The sequence below is a fragment of the Rhopilema esculentum genome, chromosome 17, assembly GCF_057945365.1.
Source record: "Rhopilema esculentum isolate cy_ngs chromosome 17, ASM5794536v1, whole genome shotgun sequence".
NCBI lineage: Eukaryota > Metazoa > Cnidaria > Scyphozoa > Rhizostomeae > Rhizostomatidae > Rhopilema > Rhopilema esculentum.
The window spans coordinates 6,954,747-6,970,149 of record NC_142831.1 but is presented as its reverse complement, the minus strand read 5'-3'; the positions used below and the strand labels follow the sequence as shown (position 1 = coordinate 6,970,149).

General features: G+C 36.7%; 2 protein-coding genes across 6 annotated transcripts in view; both read right to left on the bottom strand.

Moving 5' to 3' along the window:
- The window catches only part of LOC135693967 (uncharacterized), a 42,550-nt gene extending 41,718 nt beyond the window's left edge, over positions 1 to 832 (bottom strand). For 2 of the 5 annotated variants that reach the window (XM_065212694.2, XM_065212770.2), the window contains exon 1: positions 779 to 830. The gene's annotated coding sequence lies outside the window, so the exon portion shown is untranslated. Of the gene's footprint in view, positions 1 to 778 lie in introns of all 5 variants that reach the window. The other 3 variants (XM_089113423.1, XM_065212616.2, XM_065212841.2) reach the window with 3 other exon arrangements.
- A 4,111-nt stretch (positions 833 to 4,943) lies between these two features.
- Positions 4,944 to 14,060, bottom strand: LOC135694987 (ras-like protein family member 11B). Its single transcript, XM_065213942.2, has 3 exons — positions 13,775 to 14,060; positions 6,746 to 6,870; positions 4,944 to 6,392 (listed from the first exon to the last, which is right to left on the bottom strand). Exons 1-3 carry the CDS (start codon positions 13,902 to 13,904, stop codon positions 5,973 to 5,975), a joined length of 675 nt encoding a protein of 224 aa, XP_065070014.1. The 5' UTR covers positions 13,905 to 14,060; the 3' UTR covers positions 4,944 to 5,972.
- Between the last annotated feature and the right edge of the window lie 1,343 nt (positions 14,061 to 15,403).

Here is a 15,403-nt window from a genome sequence, read left to right as displayed (position 1 = left end):
ATTTTTTAATCGTAAGCAGCAAAAGTGCAACCTCTGACACGATTGTTTGTTTTCGTTCATTTTTACCTTATCATGTGGTATCGAGGTCAACCACACCCACATAACTGATTAAATGTTCTTTAAAAAACGGTTGCCACAAGCTTTTCCGTTGCCCATTGCTTTAATATTGGCTGCTGAATGTTTCAAGGCTATGGTATTTTCAAGAATACCAAAGCATTCGGCAATGATCATGGGTGGCATTGCTAGTTGCTTGCAACATAACTAAACGAATGTCTTTGGTCAAAGATCCCCTTTTCAAGTTTTCTAAAATCACAGTTTAATGCCTTGTTGATATTTTCATGAAAAATGCCAAAAAATATATTTGTAGAAAGAAAGAGGGCACGGTCAAGTGAATCTTAATATTGAAAAAATCATTTGTGAAGAAATTACAGCCAAAAGAATGGAAAGATTGCCCCTGTTCTCCAAGTATTTTTTTCAAACCCACTGAAAGCTCAACTTTTAATTTGGATTTTAATTTGACAGTGGCAGTTAGATTTATGGATCTCATAGAACGACTTAAAATTACTTATTTGTAGACGTGGAGTACGTCCTTGACAAATCTATTCGAAATATGCATTGATATAATGTTGTTCACAAATACTTTATAGATGCACAGCAGAATTTGATTAGTGTTGGAACAAACAATAGAAGCATTTTAGCAATACTGGCAAAAGCCAAAATATCTGCATACATCTTTCAATAAAAAAAATTCCAAATAGAAAAATGCTTATTGACTTACACCAAATCTTAGTCATCAAAATGCTGTTTGCAAATTTGGTTCTTCTTGAGATAGCTCTCTCTCCCTTTTCTGCCAACAAAACAGATATCTATTAGATGAAATGTACAGTATGCTGAAAAGCAAGCGACAAGTTATAGGCGGTAGGTGGCTTAAATGAAGTGAAGTTGGTTGTGTATTTGAGCCCCGCTCAATAAAATGATCTTCTTCAAAAATACAGGAGAGGTTCGAGGCAGCCAGGAAATTGCAACAATAACTTATCAAGCTCTTGGCTAATGCCTTCAAAAGGCATCTCATATTTTAAACAGGTCTCACTTTTTTATTAGGTATCCTAGGCTGATAGAGACAGCCGCGAGCCTAACACAATTTTTAAAATTTCCTCGAGTTTTGTGAGATGCTCCTAAGCTGCCTTTTATCAATCCAAAACCGTCTTTTTATGTCCGGACACAAAACTTGCCCGGTTAAGAATGTAAAATAGGGATAAGTCACTAGGCTAGCCAGTGGCGGAAGTTTAGGTTTTCATTCGGACTTTCGTAGGGGGCTTAGGCCCACGATTTTCCGACAATAAAGATCTTTTTGCACGCATGATCTGAAACTATCAATTCTATCAGATGTATCTGATGATTTCATCAATTATTATCTTTTATCTTTAACCAGTTTACGACTTTTGCATTCTAGATATCTGCTATTTAATAGAATATTGCTATGTTTATCAATTTAACAATCTTGTAAACTAGCGTTAAATAAGATTACTGGATATGATATGCAAAATTGTGAATAATTCCATGCTCTTCACAGATTAGAAATACTGATTTCAACGCATGTCTTTGACAAAAACATGTTTTCCACAAAAACAGATATCATAAGGTGCACTATCCATTTTATGAATTTTCGAATCCTTGCTGACCTCAGTGTTTACGCAGGCTTCGGATTGTTTAAAGGTTCTTTTTGCACACAAGGTGAGAATTACTCTGGAAAGGTGGCTTTTTAATAGGGTCATTCAAACAAGCAATGGCATCAGATTTGTTAGAAAGTATCAGAAAACAAAGGTGACTAGCTCCTTTGATAAGGGACTCAACTGCAAATGAAGCATAGCAGGGTGCACGGGGCGTGTGATCGCGCGCACAAACCCACTGTGTGTGTAGTGGTGCTTTCAACTAGTTAAACAAAACTAACTTCATTGTCTGCTGTATTCGAAATCGCAGCATTGCCAAGTGCTGCGCGCTGTGGTTAGGCTGCGATGTACTGCGATGCAACAAAAAACGAGCAGACCAGTGCACAGTAAACAGCTGTGTTGTGGCATATATGGTAATATGCAAAGAGTAAACGTAGAAGAAGAAAGCATTGGGAGATCAGGAACGAGCCATTTTTAAGGGATGTTACGGTGTGTAAATGAGGGCGAAAAATACGAAAATGTCGAGTTGAAGCTTTTTAAGGTCAAATATAACGAAAGGATGTCAAGCTTCATGAAAGAGCAATGAGAATAGCTTATGATGATTATGAATCAACTTTTGAACAACTTTTAATAAATAATAAAACAATAACTTCTAATAAGAAAAATTTATAATATCTTGCGATAGAAATTTACAAAATATATGGATTTAATAGCGTATCATACAGATGTAGCCAAATGTGGAACTCAGTTCCAAATGAGATAAAGTACTCCCCTACTTTACAAATATTCAAGAAAAAAATCTCAGAATTTACATCGTTTTATTGTACTTGTGATATTTGCAAGGAATAGGTTAGCAACATCGGTTATATTTGATTTATATTATATTAAGCGTTGGTAATTCAAATTAGTTGGTTTCAGTTAGCTTGAGTATGCATAGCTAGAAATTGTACCAACTTTAAATAAAGAAAGAAAAAAACCTCTGAATTCTTCTGAGCTCGATTGTTGTCACTTGCAAAGCATTTAAATGATCCTAAAAAATGGATTTCATGAAAATACATTCCAATATCAGTGGAATTATTAACTCTAATGCTTTCAGTCACTATGTGCAATTGAAGAGCTGTTAGAAACGTCATGACTATAATAGCCCTCCTGGACATACACTTTGGACTGCAACATACACAGAATACTAGTTTAACAAAGGTGGACATTTCTCATGGATCAACAGTCACCAAAAAGAGGGTACATAAAATACAGTTCTCTTTCTTAGCTATAAGACTATTTTTAAGCTAAATCTTGAAGGTTTCATAAAAGCATTAGACAAATTGATCGTTTAGATGCACTAAAGAATACAGTACCCAGAAAAAATTGTTGGAGACAATGGGTGGCATATTGAATGTAAAAATGTATAGTTAAACGTTGGCTCGTTTCAAAACAATGCATATGGTGGTATAGGGGCTCCACGCCTAGAACAAGGGTCTGTAAATAAATCACTGCACCAACAAAAATGAAACGCCCAGCTTTTCAGACAATTTCTTATCCTTCAGAAAAAGGCAAATTTTAGAATTTAGTAGCAGTAGAAAAGGTTGATCCTATCAAAGGTATTAAGGAACCATAGAGTTTAAAGAGTGGTAGAGGAGACAGACTTTTCAGTACAATTTCAAACCAATTTGCAAGATGAAAAAGTTTGATATTCATTTGTGCTCAGGCTGTTACAATTGAAGCCTCATTTCGTATGTTGTCTAATGAAATGGTCTGTAGTTCTGCCAACAAAGATTAGGCTGAGATGTAGCAATGACTATGAATACAAGAGCCGTTTTCAATAACAGAGATGGAGCGCTTGATATCATAACTGAGTAATATTTTTCATCACGAGTATTTATATGCATAAAGATACTATAGTCAGTCGAACAGTGATAAAAGCTCGATTGGTGAATGATTTTGTCTGAATGGAGATAGCTTACAAACGAAGAGGCAACTTGGAGTCAATTGAACCGCCAAAGGTCACCACAACACCGCAAAAGATTTGCGCCAAAACAACCAGATTTATGTTGATTTCGGCAACAGCCTTGAAGAAAACAAAGAGCATTTTCTACCTTCGAATACAAAAAGAGCTGAAGGAGCAGAAATTTTTCTACTTTGCGGAAACTGAGGTTGGTATTTTGCAACGACAAATTAACAACAATAAAGCAAATATGTTAAATTCAAAGAATGTATCTAAAAAACATTGTATCTGAAATAAAGATGCCATTTTTGTTTACAAAATATCTAATGAGCCCAGCATTTCCTTAATATGAAACGATACTTAACAAAGTGAAATCTTTCAGGGCCGTTCACGGTCTGCTGAATCGCCTGTGACATTGTTACATTACGTAGTTACTGGAAAGTCAAGGTATACTCGTTCGAAATTGTGATGTGCTGGAGTTAGGCGAAAATGTGGAATTAGAGAGATTGGAACGCATTGGGGGGTGGTCCATAGTGCTATATGAAATCTGTGTACGTATTTTTATGATATAGACAAGATAAGAAATGAATCACAACCGAAGAATTTGCTCAGCAAAAACAGAAAACTGCGATACTGAAAACAGGGTATAAAGAGATATGGGCACGTAGAATCATGGGCACAAAGAAGCATGGATACTTAAAGCCAAGGGCGTGTAGCAACATAAATACATTGGGCACGTAGAAACATTGAAACATGAAAGCAAAGGCATGTAGACAAACTGGCACGTAGAGACCTGGAACATAGCAATCTCGAGGCATACTGGTCTTTGCTTCTTGGCAAAAATGAACTTGAGCATGTAAAAACATATGAACTTAGAACTTGACGTCATGAAATGGGAGAGGGTGCTGTATTCGCTCCCTACCCTCCTCCGTAAAGCTGTTTATATTGCTTAATGGCCTCTATGTTGCAAGATGCCCCGTTTGCTTCTTTGTTTAAGAAAAAAAATCAGGGGTCAGTTAAAGCAAGAAAAAATAAGAGAAGATATGGGAGAGCCCTTATTTTTTCCTGGACTCATTCGTGGACGGGTAAATTGCAGAAACCCTTGGAGTTGATTGCTGCATTGACGAGCAAAAGTAAAAACACATCATTCGGTGCCAAAAGGTGCTCAAACAAGAACCAGAGCCGGGCTGGTTTTGAGAAGATTTAGCGGAAACACTAAACTCTATGAGCCGAACACTTTAGGCAAATACTTCACATCTTGGATTAGGAGAAGATTATGAATCGCGATCCGTTTTCATAAAGAGCGCAGTGTATTCAATAAATGGCAAACATATAACTTAGGCCACTTGATACAAGTTGGATGAAATTGCTTCAATGAGCCTTTATTAAAAAGACTATATTGGACAGTAAACGTCACTTATATTTACTCAAATTTATTTTACTCAATCATATTTTACAAACTATACATTGTACAACAATAAAGCTCTTTATACTCTACTCGTCTATCAACAATCGAATTTTTTATTAATTCAGAAATAGTTTACAACAATCAAAACAATGCAAATAGTTTGATAACCCAATCAACAGATCATGATTTCACCGACAGGATCATGATAGGTTATTAGTTGGTAAGTTTTTGATAGGGTACTTGGCGAGCTCGCTATAGTCAATGCAGGGTGCGGCAGACAAGGAACAAGGAAGGAGGTTAAGTGCCATCGGGCTAAAGGGTTGAAGGGAACACGGTCAAACAATACTGTACTTTAATTGTTCAAACCTATAAAGCATACTCACGAGTATGACATTTGTTGACTGAAATAACATAGAAAACTTGCTGAAGGGGTGCAACGTTCCCTGAAGGCTGAGACTTTTTTAGAAAAAAGAGGAAAGAGGAGAAGAGGACATCCCAAAACATGATTTTCGTCTGCAAATAATTTACGTCCAAGACTCTGTGGTTGAAAATCACAAAAAATTTTTACAATTTCTCATTAACTCTTTAATTTGTTGTTATAGACATTTTCTTGTTCATTTTCTACTCTTGGAATCTTCTTGTCCTAAGTTTGCATCAACGTCCGCAGCAGTCCCTTCCCAGGCGATCAACCTATCAGCGTAGCCTCTTTAAGGCAATCATCCAATCATAGTAGCGTCTTTTCAGGCAATCATCTTATCAGAGTGCTTGCCACAATAATATACATCGTATATTGCTGATCGGCAAATGATACATTTCTGCTTTCTTGAGAGTTTCACCAGCGATTGCACATGCTACTTGAAATCAGGACAGCATTGGACACCAATGGCGCAGCTTTGCTTCACTGCTACCAGTCCCAATTCTCTGATGGACCTTATCAAATCGCGGAATCGCTCTACACTGATGGTCGTTTCTTGAATATGTCCCTGATGCTTGAATGTTTTCTCTTTGGCTCCGTCGGTGCTTGAGGAGCGACTTTTGTTTTCTTCCTTTTGTCACTAACCGCATTTCGCAGAATCTCTTCAATGCTGCAAAGCACTCTCAAGAATATATCACGAATTGGTTCAATGTCTTTTGCAGCTGAGATTTCAAAATAAGACCCATTTATGGATTTTGCCAAAGTCATTGCTTCATTGCGATTAATTTGTCGTTTGTGACTCAAGTCTGTTTTATTGGCAATAATCGTGAACTCTGCCTCTTTTCCTTTTCTGCTTTTTAGCCATTGTGACAGATTCTTTATGTACTCAAAACTTTTTCGGTTGGTGACAGAAAATACCAGGATGATGGAATCCGCGCACATGCACAAATCATCATTCTACAAGGTAAAAATTAATTAATTTAGAGACAGCTGATTTGTTATTTAACTCATAATCATGTTTAAAGTTTGTGTTTGTGTTTCATTATAAATAGAAGTCGAAATTTAGGTGTCTGAGTAATATTTTGAATGGTTGGGAAAAGCAATGCTCTGATTTTTTGATGATTATTCTTTTTTGATGATTTGTGATAAATGATGAGTGATCGATGATTATCGATCGATAACTAGTGATCGATGGCGATCAAAATGATGGTGAAGATTGTGATGATAATCATGAAGATCGAAATTTTCAGATTTAAAACAATAACTGATGATTTAAACACCAGCAGACTATCGAACTTGATAAAACTTACATTTCCACATGTATCTATGATCTGAATATCAGCATCTTCATTGCCTTCTTTGTAATGGTAGACTGTCTCAATGCCGGATTGATATTCTGGCAGAAAACGTCTTGTCAGAAACCGAACAATGATAGCTAAAAAGAATGAAAGTTTCTTAAGATTAAAAAAATGAATAAAACAACATAATAAAACCACTTTAAGAAACATTGCACTGTACTAAGCATCAGAATTAATTATTAAAATGGTTTGAAAAGGACCAAGAAAAGGTTGCGTAATAAATTTTACTCCTATTTCAAATTTACATGAATTTAAAAATTCTTATTCGTTTCAGTAAATTTCGCCTTAACCACTCTGTCAGCAGACCGTATGCTTGGCTTATCTTTAAAATGACACTGAATTCAATTTAAATATGCCCTAATAAATACTAAAACTCATTCAGCCTAAACACTCAAAACACATAACCCAAATCGATCCGTCTTATGAAAGAATTCAACTACCACCATGGCAAATCCTTTCCTAACACAAAGCTTTACAATTTCAGTTCCTTTTATTTTAGCCAGACCCGTACTCTGTTTGTTGTGTTATCGGCCAGTTGATTAAAAAAGCCTAAAGAGGGTTGATTGAGATGGAGCCAGTTCCGATCTGGGTGGCATGGCTTCACGATTTCATATTCCAATATTGGTCTGAAATACAATTATCGTCGAAGTGTTTGTTCTTCAAACCATCTTCTAAGCATGTTATCCTTTAAATTTTAATTGAATAAGAAGCACGTGTATTGTATATGAAATGAAATCAAAAAAGCATCAAGGGCGTCACTCAATATCACAACTCATTCGTTCCTCACCATATAACTTTGGATCGCGGCTGCCGTCAAATTAATGTAACAGATGAAATTAAATTGTATAAATTTCTCTGACAAAAGTTGTTGACAAAAATCGCTCGTTTTTCTTAACAACCGTGTTTTTTGACTTGCCTTAAAAGGCATGAATTAATCACGGAAAATTAAGCAAACTTAAAGCAAGTGTTCTTTCTGCGAGCTGGTTTGCTTTCTCCCGACAAATTAAGTGACATTACAATGAAGACTTGTTACGATTCGAAAGATTGTAAATAGTGATGCCAGCAACTTCTTTGTTTGTTTACTAAAACCATTGTTTAGCATCCCAGACATTAATATGACGAACGACTTTTGTGATACACACATTTTAGTGTTCTAACACTGGGATACATTGTCATTTACAAATATATTAGTTAATAAACACAAAGCATGGTACGATTATTCATGGATGGGCCTGAATTAAAACTAAAACAGATAATATCGAGTCACACCACAGGGTCATTTGTACCGCACAGGCAGTTTTCTTTCTTTGATGAACAACCCACCCTTTTACACTACATACTCTCTTTAATACGCTCTGGTAGCAAAGCAGTTCTTAAAGATCTCGACAGTGTTGACTTTTAAAGACGAAATCACAAGCTAATCTAGCTCCTTTGACACAACAGCTCTGTATTGTCCTCGCGAGGTTTCATGCGACACAACTGATCAGGAAATAATCTCTGAAACATTAAAATTTAACGTCAAAAGCCAAACCTGAGACTGATCTTGCTGTGGCGGAACGTGAAATTGAATTTATCAACTTACTCGTATTATACAGGGCATTGTCGTATTTTTGTTAGAGTTGTGATTTGCTTCTAATCCACAAATCCTATGCACGTAAACACGCTTTGTGGCATTACAACAGATCACCAGGGACTGATTGATGAACGGGCCACCAAGAAAAAACCGAAATAAACCCACAAATAAAGCAACTGGCCTAAAGAACAATGCAGCTGCTATTTTCGGTGGCATCATGACTGTTCTCGGCAATGTAGTGTTGATAAAGAAAAGACGACTGGTCATTGCAACTTACAATACAGACAATATGGTTGCTAGCAAAAGCGTTTAGTTGATATGCTTTGAAACCGAGATCATACAAAAAGGCTATTTTTGTTCCCAGTTAGTTATCTTCTAAAAGGCAAGCAAGAAAAAGTGATGTAAAAACGGGAACTCGCAAGTAAGAGGTGGTTTCTGCACAGTTAATACAAGTTCTTGATTGAGATAACAGAGAAGAAGAAAAGAAAGATAGTGAATTTTTTTTAAAATGAAAATTAAGACGATATACGAAAAATTTGTTTTAAGTAAAGACCTCAAAGGAAAATATTCGGGTTGACCAGAATATGATGTGGAAATCTTTTGGCAACACCTTCTTATCGATAAAGTAACCGATCAGCTGGAGTGATTGTTGAAATTCTGAAGAAAATCAGTTATCCGATAACGGAGTAATGTATAGAGGAAAATTAAGCTTTCCTTCTTAAAAATTCCAAAAGAGCTGATTGGTAGATAGTATTGATGTGAAGACGATCCAGAACATTTGAATGAAGTCACATGCAAAAAGAATACCAAGGCCTTGTCTAGCAACCACAAATACGTTATCTCCAATTCAATAATAACATGAAGCTCGCGCAATTAATAAGGAAATCCATTTATAAGAGCAAACAGACCACCGAATGGTAACCTCGAACGAGGATTTAGAGAGAAAATACTTTCAAGCTTTGTTATGAAAAGAAACAGCCTTAGAATTAACTCAAACACGTCCATGTAACTCAATTACTCTAGATCTGTACATAGAAATAGATATCGAAAATAAGGAGGTCTTAGGAAATGATAAACATGATAAAACGATCAAATATTTTGTGTAGTAAATCAGTAAACGGATAATCGCTTAATTGATAATAAAGAAACAATGAAAAATCTCCAAAGGAAGGATGTGTTGATATACAAGTTAGGTATAATTCAAATAAGAAATTACTGTTTAAATAAAACAGGAAGACAGACAGAAGAAAATACAATTAAGGTGAGATGACAAAGTTAAGGTGCTTGCTACCTGTTGCTGTAGTAAGTAGACCGTTAACAACTTCAGAGGAGCGTGGATATTTTTGAGGATTATTATAATTGTTCGCATTTTTATAGTGATAACTTTGGTATTTTACAAGACAAACAAAGGTTCAAATTAGCAATTATCTTAAATAATCGTGTAAAAATGGTCGTGAAGAGCAATATCAATGGGCTTCTTCGTGTTCTCGACTTAAAAGCAATTTAATTCCCCAATCTTTTTACAGACAATATGGAGTTTCATTAGGGTTGCTATCGTCATTAGAAACAGCTGTACCACCTACCAGCTACAGAACATTGGATGGCTTCCCACAAGCATCTTCTCTTTGATACATTCAACAGTCAACTTCCTAATTGCTTATCAATTAAAATTCTAAACAGTACACGCTGTTCTTGAGTCATCGGGTTCCTGTGGGGCGAGTCGCCTTAAAATGAATTACTCACGGGGAACTCGACATTTTCATTCACAATATTTCTTACATATAATATCTATGTTTGGCAAGTCTATTCTTCTTGGATGCTAAATTTATCTGAAAATCTTTGTTGTCTTAAACGAGTTGATTATCCATTGTGAGTACATTAAATATTCTTAGCCGTCCATTAACCTATTTCCTGTTCTTCTTTGTTTTCTACTTAAAATTAATCAATGAATATTATTCCTAATATAAACTTAACAACATGGATCGTGCCCCTTGGAAAAGACGTTTTCTTCATGAACAATACTTTTTATAACTGGTGTGAAGGAGGCTCCGCGATATCGTATCAAATATTCCTGTTGATGTAATCACTATGACGTAACACATGGGACCTATCTTTTCAGGGAGACGAGCAAGAGAGTAAAACAAACCTCCGTCCAGGAGTCAAACAGTATGCGCATAGAACGAAGTCATTATTACGTATGCGTTCTGATTCCAGGACGGAGGGCTGCCTCATACATTTGAAGATTTTCTCCTCAATAATTTTGAAAGGCAGTCACTCAAATTAAAAATTTTCTTCAACCAAGTCAGTACCAAAACCATGTCCCATTATCTGTTTAAATTGCCCACTCTGGCTAGTGCCCCTTCAAGATGTAACGAAGGTCGTGTCATTGACAAATACACCCCTTTGTGACACCGGAGGGCGCCCATCGCCCATGAATACTATCCCTTAACAGCAATGTGCTACAACTCTTTTGTATCTACCATAGCACCTGGGGATGTCACTAAAAGAATACCCTTGGGTTGAAATCAGTGCCTGGATTTTGTACGGCTCCAGTTGGCAATCTGGCTGACCACAGCTCAATGTGGATACAAGATCGATGAGATAGCAGATACTTCTATTGTCTAAAACCAAATAAAGACGCCTGGGAAAGGATCTGATTTGATGCTGGATGGATCTGATTTAATAAGAACCAACTTGTCCTCCGGTATGTTTTACTTAAATATATAGGCAGATAATCCAAATCAAACATAGAGAACTGTATCTTTACTGTTATGTGATAAAGGCGATACTTAAATAGGGCAAGAACAGTGTCCTGCAAGAGTCGATTTAGAAAGGCACAAACCCAATACCACAGTATTAATTCTTTGCTGCAGCCTAAATGTTGCGTTATTGGTCTACTGGTACCCTCGGTCCCCTATCATCTGCTAGCAGGCTATTCAGAAAATATGAAACACAAAGATCAATGCAAACAGGCTGGAAAGCAATGGTTGAGACCGGCGAGATATGATGCATTACACAGTGGATTTAGATACAATGCTTTCAAAAGAAAAGCTGCTTTACACTTGGGTTCAAAAACAGTCTGATGGACTGATCAGTTAATACCAAATCCAGACATCCCTCCACTTTAGCTTGGATCTCTAATCCCAGCATTCGACTCAGTCGCTTGCGAGCAAAGACGGAGCCTACCTAGGGAGATCCAAATGTCTAGCAAATGTATACAAAACTCCCGCTGAATACCGAAAACGGGCTTTGGACAACGTGTCAGCACTCTCTTAATAAAGTCATCTGCACTTTTGGGATCCGCTAGGCCGGTGTCAGTAACGGACATAATGGTAAAGTTAATTCCAGACCCTTACATACCGCGCACAGGGGTTACATGGGAATATCATCGTGGGATAATGCTCTTAAGTGGGGACAAGGAGAACACATTTGAAGTTGAGAAAGTGGCAGGCTTAAGCGCGAGGGACCATAAAACAAAAAGCTCCTTTCCCAACTACACTACCTTTGCTTCCAGATGTATGAAAAACTTTCGGCATTTTAGTGCAAGTGGTGGGTCAGCTATTCAACATATCAAAAATAAGGAGACATTCAGAATTCCAAAAAGCATTGTTTAGCAGTTTTAAGCTGTTTATCGTATCAAAAGGGATAAAAGTTGTTCGGCTAGAATGTTAAATCTGTTTTTGGCAGGTTTGTCGACCCCTTGTCTCCTGCTTAATCCTGATAAATGTAATCCATTTCGGGAGTTATGCAATTTCAAATAGAATGGGTGAAAGACATTGAAATCCCTCACTCCCTGTTATATATCTTCAAAACACTTTTCCTCACTGTCTTACCATCCAAGGTTCGTTTACATCACTTTCGAATGCACGTTGGCTGCATGTCATACCCCTCAATCCTGTTATATCACTGCGATCAAGTAACGTAACAAACAAAAATAAGCCATAGGTGGCCAATCAACACAGAATATTCTCAACACACGTTTTATTCTCTAATATTCTCTCAGTCTGAAAAGTAGAAGCAGGCAGTAGAGGTGCTGTTGTTAGTTTGCTTAATCAAGAAGATGCTTAATTTGTTAACGGGGAGTATTAACAAATTCGTTTCTTGTGTGTTAATCAACAACAGGTTAGAAGTGGAATTAAGCATTCTAACAGAACACTGAAATCGGATGCTTTAACGTATTGGTTTAGGTATACAAAAACATTTTATCGGGTGTTCGAGTTATCGGGTGTTCGAGTAATCGGGGGTTCGAGTTATCAGAGTTCGAGTTATCCGAAGGAATCGTACTGTTATTTTAAAATTCGGCCTCTCCTGCTACAGTATACTGACTCAAATATGGCTTTCAAAGCAGTGAAAATTAACAAAAGTCTTAAACAAAGTTAAACCGTTATTAACCGAAAACATTTGCTGGCTCAACATCTCTCAATGATGGCAAAGACAGCAGTCTCCAAGACAACCAAAAATGATCGAAGCTTGGTTATAAAAGAGCTTGGTCTAACTCTTTATGACATGTTGGTTAAGCCATGGCTAACTGTAGCGATTCACTGTAAACCCGAGAGCATACCGGCAGAATGTTGTCGCAGACATAACGATAAACTAGACAGGCTTTTCGCTACGTGTAATTGCACAAGAGATTGTTCCGGGGATCTGAGTGTAATTACCTTGTTTGTTGTTTGGTCGAAATTTAGAAAGTTCAGCATGATTTACAAAAAAGCCTAATACAAAGAATTATGTTACGGTAAATAAATTTATATTTATAATTTATAATGTATTTCATAGGAATCTGATTCGAATTGAAGAAATTTGGTTCTTCAGACATGTGTTGTTCGCTTTTCAAAAACTGAATATTGTCGTCAATATTCTAGCAAGAAATCCCATCACTCTATTACCACAGGCAAACAAAAAATTGAGCATTCGTCAAACCTCTTCGGATTTGTTATGTTCAGTGTTCATACTGAACTTTGTAATTGAAAAGTTTACGTGTTCTTCATAGTTTTCTACTCCGGAATTTTTAAAGGAGCGATCTTATGCATATTCGAAAAAATAACTTCTTGAGTGAGTTAAATTCATCGTACACAATTTGGTGGATATCTCACTCTTTAAAAAATCAAAGGTTATTTCGAAAGCTCGCATGAAGTAAGAAATAAATTGCTACAGACATTTCCTAAAGCAACGACTCACGATTGATGAGGAAATTCTTGAATCAACCCTTCTAACGTGAGGTTTTATTGAGGACATGGAGGTCTTCCACTGCTAGAGGGTATTTTGCAGGATCAATAAGTGTTCTAAAAGCCCTTTCGCGTCACCAGGCTGTCTCCGGTTTAACAAAACACCTTAACAAGAGGAAACTCTCAAAACACTAACTGATATTTAAGAATAAAAACCAAACAGAATGCAAAAACATTACCAACCTGTTTTTCCGACTCCTTTGGCGCCGAGCACAGCAATCCTTGCGATACTTCGTTCTGTTACCATGGTCATCTGGACAAGCCTACAGACTGAGTTCCTCCGTTGCACGCTCCGTGTGTGCCCCTTTTGCATCTAGTGTCGTCTAACAGTTGTTTGTGCAAATGCACCATTAAAAGATAACTGCATCTCCAATCATGTGTGCAAATAATACAATGTTTGATGGGTCACCGCTCCTTTTATCTACACGGTCTCCTCTTTAATTCAAGGGTTATCTCCAGCATTCTTTGCTACGCCTCCGCAGCTCCTCTGACCTACGAGCACATTTACAAAGATCAAAAACGGAATTACAAGTCTTCAAAAACTCAAAATATTCACTGCAAATTTAAGGAAAAGCAGCTCTTGTTATGTAAGGACAAAAACCTTGTATAGGGTTTGTCATATTTTTATTATTGCAATTTACCAGTGGATTTCGTCAAAGAGGAGACGAAATCAACACTGATAGCCGGGAAATAACAAGAATTTTTATGTCATAAAGGTCAAAACCTTTCAAAGACTTTCAAAGGAAAAATTAACTGGCCCCCATCAGAAAAACACATCCTATCGCAAGCATATTCGCCTTCTTAGGTACAAGCGTTGCAAACTAAACTAACGAATCTAGAGGGGGTTGCTTGCAGAGTTGAGAAACTCGCTTGAAAACGAATTGAACGAAACATCGGCTACAAAGGGTTACAGCAAAAAGTTATTCTGTATCAATGACTGTAACGCTAAATGCACAGCGGCTATACCTCAAAGAAATCAAATTAGTCCCCAGAGTCATTTTGCTTTGTAATAAAATGCCTACAATATTCTCTGAAAATATTATTTATCTTGTTTTTTGTAGAGGGGTTAAATCCACAAGTGACGGTTATGTATCCTTTCTGTTGATTGCAAAGATTGCACAAGAAATTTCCTAAATGCTTATATCTTGTGCCTCTCGATGCATCGATTCCGTTAACATAGATCGAGGACATTAACAAGTTTGTACTCTTCAACCACAAGATGTACGATAATTTTTTTAGATTCTGATAACTATGTTTTAAGTTGAATTGAACATTATTGAAAAGTTGAGGTGAACTTTTATTTTGTAATATAATACAACGAAAGTGTGTCCTCCTACAACTCTGCTTACAGAATAGCTGGAATAATAAAGATAAATAATTCACCATACCGTGCAGAACATATTTCTTGTCCTTTTGGATCTCTTGTAAAAATTCCAGGGCTTCTCTCTTGACGGAAGAATTAGCTTCTTCAATCTGTTAGTGCAGCCATATGCCGCGCGTCTTATTCCATGAATCGCGCTAAATGCGGTTCAAAGAGGGTCAAAAGCCTCTTTTTTACAGTGACAAATAATTTTTTATTAAGAATTTATCATTAAACGAAGACTTTTTGCACCGTTAAAAACCCAACGACTGTGCTAAAAGAGAGTTCTTGGTTCGGCCTTATTATCTGTCTTAAACCGCTGAATTTGCAGTTGTGGTGTTTAAAAAATTCTTACTTGCTATCTTAAAAAAAAGATTTTCCGCCACCCATAAAGTTATTGATAAAAAGTCACCTGACGAAAGAAAGACGAGGCTTATCAAAAGCATTGGCTT

Coding starts and splice junctions, on each gene's coding strand:
- LOC135694987 (XM_065213942.2), bottom strand. CDS start 13,904: ATGCAAAAGGGGCACACACGGAGCGTGCAACGGAGGAACTCAGTCTGT. Junction 6,871..13,774: donor CAAAGGAGTCGGAAAAACAG/GTTGGTAATGTT, acceptor CATTCTTTTTAG/CTATCATTGTTCGGTTTCTG. Junction 6,393..6,745: donor TCATAGATACATGTGGAAAT/GTAAGTTTTATC, acceptor TTTACCTTGTAG/AATGATGATTTGTGCATGTG.